The 10,712-nt window shown below is 59.8% G+C and overlaps 1 protein-coding gene across 4 annotated transcripts in view; it reads left to right on the top strand.

Annotated features, from left to right (window-relative positions):
• The first annotated feature begins 77 nt into the window (after positions 1-77).
• CARS1 (cysteinyl-tRNA synthetase 1) overlaps positions 78-10,712 on the top strand; it is a 49,726-nt gene continuing 39,091 nt past the window's right edge. For 2 of the 4 annotated variants that reach the window (XM_069471834.1, XM_069471836.1), the window contains exons 1-2: positions 78-158; positions 7,519-7,767. In XM_069471834.1, coding sequence (XP_069327935.1) covers positions 95-158; positions 7,519-7,767 — 313 coding nt within the window. In that variant the 5' untranslated portion in view covers positions 78-94. The remainder of the gene's footprint in view (positions 159-7,518; positions 7,768-10,712) is intronic. The other 2 variants (XR_011233709.1, XM_069471835.1) reach the window with 1 other exon arrangement.

Here is a 10,712-nt window from a genome sequence, read left to right as displayed (position 1 = left end):
GGGCGGCGGTTGCCTAGCGACCGGGCGGGTCCCGGAAGGCGGGCCCCGCGCGGGGCGGGACTTCCGGGGCGGTGGTTGCATCAGATTCTGGTAAATGTCTGTCGCCGCAGCCGCTGGTCCCAGATTCCCAGGAATGGCAGGTTCCTCTGCGGAGCAGGGTGAGAGGCGCGGCCGGACGGGGGCCTGACTGGGGGCCGGGGCGGCGGGGTCTGGGGGGCGGCCACCGGGGTCCGGGGGCCAAGGGGCGGCGGGGACCCGGTTCCGAGGGGCGGCTACCGGGGTCTGGGGGCCCAGGGGCGACCACAGGGGTTCAGGGTCCGAGAGGGGCTGCGCGGTGTCCGGGGTCTGAGGGGCGGCAGGGGCCTGCGTCCGAGGGTGGCCACCGGGATCCACAGTCCACGGGGCGGCTGCGGTGTCCGGGGTCCGAGGGGCGGTGGGGCGCAGGTCAGAGGGGCGGCCACCGGCTGCTGGGGACCGAGGGGCAGCAGGGTCCCGGGTCCGAGGGGCGGCCAACGGGACCCCGGCAGGCGGGGCTGTGGAGAGCCCCTCGGGATGGAGCGCGGACCCCGCGGGGACACGACCCCTGCCCGGACCCTGCCGAGGCCACTCCGCATCTGCAACCTCAGTTTCCGCATTGGGTTTCAGCGGAGGCCCCTTGCGCCCCAACCTCGGGAGGTGGCCCTGCGTCAAACTACCCCTCCACGACCGGTGCCTGGGCCTGGCCTTGCCCCCTCCTACCTCAGCTGAACTTTGGGGGAGAGGCAAAGGCCCCAGGGCTGTTTTGATTTTCTACTTAGACCAGGTGGGCGGAGGGCACCTGAGGCTGGCGCTTAGGGAAATGGGGCAGAGGAAGCCAGGGGTACGCGTACACGCACATAAAAGGGCTTGGGGTTTTACGAAGGCTTTTATCTCCAGTTCCGCCAACAGTCACCATTGGGATCTGCCTGGTCAGAGCATTACTGCCCCACTTTACTGCCAACCCCGCAGGTTCCCGTAGGAGGCAGCTGCCCTGGTCACTCATGTCTCCAGCTGGAAGACCTCCAGAGAGCAATGGGTCTTTTCTCACTGTCCCTGCAGCAAGATTTTAGGTGCTGGAAAGGCCAGAGACTCTGCCCAGATTCCCAACTGTCTGGAGCACTTTCCAAAGGAAACATTCTCAGTATCTGTTGCAGTTTTTAATTCTCTTGGCTGGCAGAAAGTAGATATAAGTTCTTCTAAGACACCTCCAGTCGCTGCCCGTTTCGGTCGTACCAAGATTTCTTTGGCCTTCTGTGGTGCCCCTTGCTCCTGAGGGTTTGCTGGGTTCCAGGTAGGTAGCTCTGGCCACTTGGGTAAGCTGGTGACGTGGGGGTGCCCAGATGACAGGCCTGCTACTCATGGCATAGGGTACACTCCTTTACCTGGTGGCAGCAGTAATCACCTTCCAGGCACGCTGCATTCCACCCTACCTGCATGCCTGGATTCCAGCACCGTCTGCACCCGCCCCAGAGCCAGGCAGCACTCAGAAGTCCACCCAGACTCCTGTAAAACAGCAGTGAGGCTGCCGGTCCCAACTCCAGAGCCGGCCTGGAAGGGCCAGGGTCCCAGCTCTGCTCCTTCCTCACTAAACGGAGGTAGTGGTTCCTACCTCGGAGGATGCTGTGAGCGTAAATGAACTTAGTGGATGAAAAGGACTTAGGACGGTGCCAGGCACATAATAAGCACCATGGTTGTTTTTTAAGATAGAAGTGTTTTTGGCTTGTTTTTGAACATAAATGACATATTGGGGGTTTTTTTTTGGTTTCTTGTTCTTTAAAATTGCTTCAAACCTTTAGGTGTTCAGAATCTTATAAGAGTTGGCTTATTTTTGGAGCTTGCTGTGTAGGGTGGGATGAACCCCCAGGCTGTCTGGGCAGTGGACAGGTTTCCCAGTCCTAAGCGTGAGGGCCGAGTCTCGGGCAGCGCTCCCCAGGCGGCCCCTACTCCTTTCCTTACTGCCCTCTCCCCGCCCGCCGCCCGCGCACACGGTCCCTAGGCTCACCCTCAAACATAAGAACATAGTCCATCCTCCGAGGAGACAGGAAATAAAACAAAAAGCACTACCGGAGTTCTTCTAGATATTCTTGGTTTCCAGTTTCTGAATGTTTTTTATTCCCAAAGTTGAATTCCTCAAAAGTGACCATCTTCCCAGGTGTTTCAGGGATGGGTCCCCATTTCCAGATTATCTTCCCTTAGTCAACTCAGAACGTCGATTTTTTCTTCACGACCTCACTGGTTTTACAGCTTCTCCTTTGTAGTCTTGAAGGTGCACAGGCTCAGCGCCCGGCCAGGCCCGGTTGTCTCCGAAGGACGAGTTTCACTTTCGATACTTCCAGGGCAGTGGCGCTTACCCCAGGGGCCTTTCCCTACAGATGGGGACACCACTTGGTGCCTGCTTGTTAGGGCAGACTTATAGTTTAATTTTTTAATACAACTCAATTCAAGGGTCTTCCTAATAATACAGCCAGCATTTTTTCAGCAGGAGTCTGTTCCAAGCACTGCTCTAAATACTTTACATCTGTATCTCCTGTAATCCTCAGAGTAGCCCCTTGGGGTGGGCCCTGCCGACATCTTCCTGTACAGGTGAGAACCCTGAGGTTCAGAGAAGTCAAGCAGTTTGTCCACTGTCACAACTGGCCAGAGGCAGGCGCAGGGGCAGGTGCAGGGTTCCAGCCTTGGGAGTTTGACTGCAGTGGGATCTTGGCCACTGTGCTGTGTTGCCTTTGATGCTTCTATTCAGAATAACCAGAGCTTCCTGGGTGAGCTCAGGCATTCAGGAGAATAAAGCTGATGTACTTTGGTGTGTTTCCCAAAGCAAATTGAAATGTACCTATTTATAGGCTACAAATGTTTGCTCATCTGTGAACTCAAGTACCATGTCTGCTGGTGTTTACTTTTTAAGAGTCTTGGCTGGGTGTGTTGGCTCACACCTGTAATCCCAGCACTTTGGGAGGCCAAGGCAGGACGATCACTTGAGGCCAGGAGTTTGAAACAGCCTGGGCAACATAGTGAGACCCTGTCTCCGTAAAAATATTAAAAATTAGCTGGGCCTGGTGGTACACACCTGAAGCCCCAGCTACTTGGGAGGCAGGGGCATTTTGGTGGAGACTAAGCCATTTCCAGTGGTGGTGGCATCTCATCACCCCCAAGTGTCTCAGTTTGTGAGGGACATAGGATACTCCCAATAATCAATAACTTCCTTCCCGGTAAGGAGGAAGGTGAAAGTGCTTTTCCTGGGGGTGAGAGATGATGCCTGGGACACCCCTTTGGATGAGTGACAACTGGATTTCAGGGGCAGGTGCTCAGGAGGGAGCTGGGAGCCCTCGGCCTGTGGGAGGCAGCTTTGGGCTCTGAGGACCGGGTGGTGTTGCCTCCAGGGTGGTGAGAGCAGGCTTGCACACACCTCTGTCCTCTCCAAGAGTGTCATCCCCTTTCTGAGAGCTCCTTGGGCTGGGGTGGGGTGGGCCCAGGAGAGCGGCTGTGGAGAGCAGTGGGGCCAGGGGAGCTGGGGGGAGCCTTTGCAGAAAGGGAGCGATCTGCAGGGCAGGCATTGCTGGGACACCTGCAAGATGAGGACCCCAGTGGGACCTTCGCAGGAGCAGGGTCAGCAGGCAGAAGGTTGGACTGAGTGAGGGGTGCAGACCCCTGCTGAACCGAGGAGCTTATTCAGAGTGTCTTGTCACCTGCGATGCAGGGGTCTGCGTGTTGACAAGCTGCTCCCCCCCTGCAGGGTGAAACACTGAAGTCTGGAAGCCCCAGTACAATGCCACAGTCTCCCAGAGGCTGGTTTAAACCCCACGTCCCGGGCCCACCCCAGAGGTTCTGATTCGGCAGGTCTCAGGTGGGCCCAAGGACGTGGCTTCTGAGGAGCTCTCAGGTGTGCCGATGCGCCGGACCACGGCCACGCTGCGGGTGGTGCCGGGAGGTCCTCTGGGGCAGTGGGGACAGGCGCGGGTGGCGAGAGGTTGAAATGCCGATGGAAGGGAGCCAAGAGGGGCATGTGGCTCACCTGGCGAGGTTTGGATCCACGCCGGTGCTGAGCCATTGCCTGCTGCTTGCGTCTGATTTCAGTAGATGCTTTGTAAAGACTCCAGCTTCGTAGGTTGTGATGGTCACTGTCCACCTCTGGGACAGTCCCACAACCAGAGGGTGTCTGTCCTGTGGCATGTTTGGACCTGAGCTGCAAAGTCACCTGGCGGTGGAGGCAGAGCTGGAGTGTCAGTGGGGTGTGCGGACCCCGAGGTGAGGACAGCCTGGCAGAGCAGGCCCCTGGGGAGCCGTCTGCCTGCTCGGAGGTGTCTCGTCTCCACCCAGTGTCAGACTGACAGGCCGCGGTCCGGCTCAAACCCGTGACCACTTGAAAGCTGACCGGTTTTTGTTTCCTCGAGACACACACAAACGCAGCTGCCACAATTACCTGAACGACTGCCTCTGTCTCAGGGAGGCCGTCACCCACCCGCGCGTCTCTGGGCACCAGCACCTTCCCGTCCTGAGAGGATCCTTCCCGAGCCTGGCTTCGCTCCTTCCGGCGGTCAGGGCTGCTCCGGTCGGTACATTTAGAAACGAGCAAGTGATCCCTGGGTAAACTCCTCCAGGGAACCTCCGGGCGTAACACGGGGCTGCTGTAATAATTCTAATAATACAGGAGTGATTATAGTAATAATGACGGCAAACTGGGTGCTGGCCCTGTGCCAGCTGGCTTTTAAGCATTTTACGAGTGTAATTGCACTTAATGGGCCACAGCTTTACGAGGCGGATGTTGTTATGAGCGTGTTTTACACGAGGAAAGGCGCTCAGCCCGGGTGGCGGGCCTGGGCTGCTGGGGGCGTCGCCAGCCTCCCAGGAGCTTGTCCCGCGGGGCCTTGAGTTCGCAGTCTGCTTCTTTAGCAGTTGAGAAACGTTGCAGTCGTTAGAACATTTTATGTTTTTCTCGTTTTAAAAACGGCATATGCTTGTCGTGGAGAATGTGAGTGATGTAGAAAAAGAGGGAAACAAACTCAGACCTGTAGCCTTGTGCATCAGCGATGGCCACTGTCGGCCTTGGGTGCGTCCCTGCGGTCTCTGTGCGTCAGGGTCGTTCCGAGTGTGCGAGGCACATTTCTCTCTACTCGCGGACGGGGTGAGGGGTGGTGGCTCTGGGGGCTGACACGGTGTCACTGTGCTCAGAGCAGTGCCATCGTCTCTCTCTGTCCCTCTCGCTGCCACAGAGCAGCTGCACGAGGGCAAGGCTGGAGAGAGGGAGCCTGGCGGGCCAGCAGGGGACGGCTTCCAGACGAAGGCTGGCCCCGGGGGCGCGGCTCCCCTTCTGGCTCTGTCCACAGCTCTGGCCATTCTCTGACGTATCTTTAGTGAACGTCATTTTCTTCATCATAAAATGGAACTATTGCCGGCAGCCACCTGCAGGCTGCTGAGCTGTTGGCGGGAAATATCCAGGCAAAACAGAAGTTTCCTGGAAGGAAGTTGCTCTGTGGAAGAGTTTCTGAAGAAGTCTGATATTTGTTAAGTTTTCCTGGCCCTGGCTTAGCGGTGCTCAGAACCGCCATGGCGGGGCCGCCGCCTCCTGCCTGGGTCTCGCTTCTCCTCGCAGAGGGAGGCCCAGCAGGGCCGAGGCCGGGCTCTGTGGCCACCCGGGCTGCTCCTCAGAGCCTCCTGCTCAGGGAAGCTGGAAAGCTGGGGGCCGCCAGCCTCTCAGGGGCCCCCGGGACCCCCAGCACCTTCAGCAGGGGCAGGGTCTGCCTTTGTGTTCCCCTTTGCTTCATGTGATGGTCGCAGGGACTGAAGGGGAGAGTGACTTGTTCACGTGGCTCTGGCCCAGCAAGCCCCTGGAGGCCAAAAGCAGCAGAGGCCGTGGCCAGCCACAGCCCTGGCTCCTGTGCGTGGCGTCCTTCAGAGAAGGGCATCCAAGGCCCCAAATGATGGGTGGGTGTCAGCCCTGTCACCAGCCTGCTGCCCACTCATCCAGTCACTCAGCAACTGTTCCAGCCTCAGGGTGCGGCTGAAGAGAGAGCAGCGAGTGTAGCGGTCAGGGCGGGGGGGGGGGGGGCGGGCAACAAAGGAGAGAAATGGGAGGAAGCGAGCGCTGTGGAGGGACACCGCAGGACGGGGGTACTGGGCCGTGCTCACCTGCAGGGAGCCCTTGAGGGCTGGGTGGGACGTGGGCCCCGTGCAGAGCCGAGAAGGAACGAGGAGCCTGGTGGGGTGTGGGGTCAGCCAGGTGGGGGTGGCCAGCCCAAGGCCAGCGGGAGGACCAGCCTCTGCTGCTGGGGAGGGGGCTAGGGACAGTGATGTGAGCCTGCACTTCTCAGCAGGGCCCCGAGAGCCGGCTGGGAGTGGGAAAGGGCCAGGCCAGGTTGGCCCGCGGTGGCAGTGTCTGCCTTGCAGGACTCCAGGAGAGGGGACTGGGGCCGGGGACAGCGCCTGATTCCCAGCCCCCATGTCCATGGCGATCAGAGCAGTGAGACAGACCTCGCCAGTGACTGCTGGCAGCAGGGAGACCTGGGCTCCGTCCTGCTCTGGCAGCGTGACGTTGGGGTTTGAAGGGCGAAGGAGGGAGGAGGGGGAGCAGGGCCCGGGACAGTGTGGATGGGCCAGGCAGCTGTGACTGCCACTGGCAGCTGGGGAGTTCTGCCCGACCTCTGGCGATGACATTGCTGCTCGGTGGCTCTGGGGCCTGGGGAGGCACTGCTGAGCGGCAGGAGCGCCCGCACTTGAGCGCCCTTTTTAGCAAGTGCTGTAAGGAAGGGCGGTGGGGCCTGTGGTGCTCTCCAGGCGGGCTGGGCCTTAGGGCGGGCTGGGTCCTCATGGCTGTGGCCTGGAGCTGCTGGCAGCCATGCGGGATCCTGGGGTCTCCCTGCAGGGGTGTGGCCAGTGTCTGTGGTCCCATGCGGGAGTTCTGCGCCTCTCCCCACCCTCATCCCCTGGCGTCCGTCCAGAGGGAGAGGGGCATGGGGATGGTTTGGCTTTTGGCTTTTTTTGTTGAGTTTTCTTAATTGAGGTAAAATTCACATCGCACTTCTTACCTGGCAGGGGAGATTCCGGGAGGTGAAGGTGGTTTTTCCAGAGTGGGGCTCGTCCCCTCGCTGCACTCGTGTGCAGACCCCTGCGGCGTCACCACGCGTGGGAAGCTGCACTGTGCAGTCTGCGGTGTGGGGGCTGCGTTTGTGCTTTCCACTGAAATAAAAAACTAAAAAGTTTCTTCAAGTCACGTAACGTGAAATCAACTATTTTAAAGTGCACAGTTGAGGGGCATGTAGTGCATTCACGATGTTGTCAGCCGTCACTTCTGCCCATTGCAGGACATCCCCGTCACCCCAGGGGAGACCTGTGCCGTGAAGCGCTCAGTCCCCAGTCCCCTGGCAACTACCCATCTGCCTGCTGTCTCTGCGGGTGGCCTGTTGTGGACGTTCCGACACCTTTTCCTTGTGTTCCACACGTCCCCCCAGGTCCCCTGTTCTTCTGAGGTCCCGGCAGCCTGCCTGATGTCCTGTGCTCTCTTTGCAGCTCCTGACTACAGGTCCATTCTGAGCATTAGTGACGCGACAGCCAGGGCACAAGCCCTGAACGAGCACCTCAGCACGCGTAGCTATGTCCAGGGGTACTCACTGTCCCAGGCAGACGTGGACGTGTTCAGGCAGCTCTCGGCCCCGCCCACTGACCCCCGGCTCTTCCACGTGGCTCGGTGGTTCAGGCACATAGAAGCGGTCCTGGGCGGCCCCTGTGACAAAGGCGGGCCCTGCGGGCTCCAAGCAAGTGAGTAACAGAGCGGGTTCCCCAGCCGTTAGAACATCTCCCCAAGGTCATGCTTTCTGCATCACCCCTCGGGGACCTGGCACTGCCTGGCAGCGGACACCCCAGGGAGAGCCTCACCCCAGTGTGTCTCAAGCACGTGGCCTGGCGGGGAGGCTCTGTTGCCGCGGGAGAGGTTAGGGTAGAATCACGCCCGTGGAGTTGGTTCTTCAGGAATAAGATGTTCCCGTTGTTGGTGTAGCGGAGTTGCCCTGGGTGACAGGGTGCAGAGCCACCACGACTGAGGGCCACTGGGGGGGCCCGGCAGCACGCCCAGGCCACAGGCCCATCCTTGTGATTTTCAGCTAAAGCTTTGCCTGGCTCTGATTTGACTTGGTTCTGTTTTTAAAATTTTTTCCCATAAGATTGCAGTGTCTCCTCCGGTTTTACAGTCATTAAATCTCAAAATGTTGTTAATTCGCCTTGAACTTTTTAAAATTCAGAAATAGGTTATTTTTCCTCTTTGAGATGAAATCAGTCCCGTAGATTCAGCTCCTGCTGCCTGTCAGTGCTGGCTGTGTCTGTGCAGCGTGGCTGCAGGGGTCTGTGGGAGACACTGCCGGAGGGTCTCGGGGGCTCAGGGACAGCGTGGCTTGTCACTCCCCTGTGGTGCATCCAAGAGTGCTGTGTTCGTCACCCCCGGATGCCTGGGAGTGGCTTGGCTGTGGGCCCCCCCACCCGTCATGTGGGGGCAGGCTTTGTGCTGTTTCTGGTGGTCCCCACTGTGCCTCCAGCGTCCGGGGGGGCTTTTCCAGGTTTCTTTGGGGCAGGGGATTTGGAACCAGCTACCCTGCTTCTGCCAGGGCTCAGGCCTCTGCTGGTGCGGTTCAGCCGGGGCGGAGGTGGGGATGCGGGGTCTCCTAGGGGAGGGCCGTGCTCTGTGTTCCGGATAGCCCCGCACCAGACCGCGTGCCGGTCGTGTCCTCCCTGCTGCAGCTGTTCCTGCCTGTGAGTCCGGTGTGGTCACCCAGGTGACATATGTGCTCTTAGGTGCCACCTCTCCAGGGTTCTAGTGTCAGGTTGTCCCCTGCCACGCCCCTCTGGGTCTCAGCCCGTGGGGGCTGGGACCAGCGGGGGTCACTCAGGTGTGGCCTGTGCAGTCCTCCGTCACGGGTTCTTGTTAGAGGAACAAGGCAGACACGCGCCACCATCCACACTGTGAGATAAAGGAGGGTTTTTGCCCCTGTGAGCACCTTTTAACCCACAGAGAGGACACAGAGAGCCTGTCTGCCGTGTATCAAGGGGGTGTAGAGCCATGGGCCTTGGACAGCACTAGCAGGTGCCGCCTCTGGGTTCCAAGTCCCCTGACCACCCAGGCTGCCTAAGGGGCCACCAGGGACCGTGTGTGCCCAGGAATGATGGACATTTGGCCGGGGGTCCGCAGGCCAGTGCACATGAGCCAGGGCTGGAGGTGAAGGGGGGGCTGGGGCCCGGGGCCACTGCTGATCATCCAGTGTCCTTGGGTGGGACCCAGCCCCCTCGGAGCCCAGTGTCTTTGCCCACGTCCCTGGGACAACAGTAGCTGTATCTGCCGCCACGTGGCTGTGAGGATCGGAGCTGCTGCCCACGCCCACTCCCGGCACGGGGGACTCGCGCCCCTCCTCCCCCGTGCCCTTCCACCTCTGCTGGCCATTCCGTCCGAGTCAGACGTGCCCACGTCCAGCCCTCAGCACACTGCCCGCCACCTGCTTCTCCCGTGTGTCCTCGGTCCTCTCTCTGAGACCATGGCCTCTGCAGCCTGCGGGATCTGCTCAGCCACGGCGGGTCAGCAGGGCTCTGCTTGGCCCTCAGGGACTGCTCCTGTGGAGCCCTCCCGGGGTGAGGGCCCGGCTCCGCCCAGCCTGGCCTCTCTGCTCTTTCTCCCACCCTGTCTCACCAGCCTTCTCTCTGTGGCTCCAGCACAGAGATCCACTGGATCTCAGGGCCTTGAACTTGGTGGGTGCTTCTTATCCCCAGCAGGGGTTCAGCCTGTCCAGCCCCCAGGAAGGAGCGTCAGGTGTACTCTTCACTGAGGACAGTAGCTCTGTCGGATGCTGAGCCGTGGCGTTAGGAAGATGAAAGTTCAGTGTCGCTCCCTCCTCTCAGGCGGGTGCCCTTGACTTCCGTACCAAGCATGTTTCTTTGCGAGTGCCCGCCGGGGTCCTCTCTGCACCTGCCCCGCGGGCCTCCCCCGGCCGAGTGCCTGACGCCTCCGGGTCTCTCCTGCCATCCTCTTACCTTCAGTCTCCCCAGGTCCCCGTCTCAAGGTGTGTCTCGTAAGTGACGCGTAGTTATTCTACCATGGGTTCTCTTAGGTCAGGGACTTTGTTTCTCCATGGCATTCCTGTGCCCAGGACAGCGCCTCGCCCACAGGGGACCGGGTGTGTGTCTGTGGAGTGAGCGAACGTGTGTTCACTGTTTCAGAGGAAACCGAAGCAGAGATCAGAGCGGCTCAGTGTGCTGGCTGCTCTTCTTAGCGGCCTGTGGGAAGCACAGTGGGGACACCGGTTAGCAGTGTCAGGCCGTAGGGTGTCACACAACCGTAGGGAGCTCTCGATAAAGGTGAGCCCAGTTAACTCAAGGGAGGCAGTCAGTTGTGGAAAACAAGGGCCCTGTGTGATATCTCCCAGCCCTTCCATTGTGCACGTCTGAGTTTGTATGTGCCAAATCTCCTTGGAACCTGTCACCAGCTATGTGCCAGTAGCAGCCTCTGGGGGAGCCAGAAAGCCAGCAGTGGGCTGGTTTCTCGCCAAGGTGTCAGTCCTGTGCACCTGGACCCTTCCTGCCTAGCAAGGGAAACACCATGGTCACATGGCCTCACCTTGGCTGCAGCCGTGGGCAGCATCCCCAGCCGTCTGAGGTGGCAGCAGCATCCTTGTTGCAGGAGCTCCAGGGTCTTCCCGAGGGAGGTGGAACACCATCGGTTCATG

This window comes from Eulemur rufifrons, chromosome 6 (genome assembly GCF_041146395.1).
Source record: "Eulemur rufifrons isolate Redbay chromosome 6, OSU_ERuf_1, whole genome shotgun sequence".
Classification (NCBI taxonomy): Eukaryota; Metazoa; Chordata; class Mammalia; order Primates; family Lemuridae; genus Eulemur; species Eulemur rufifrons.
Note: the sequence above shows the minus strand (reverse complement) of the source record. Positions and strands in the feature narration are given on the sequence as shown.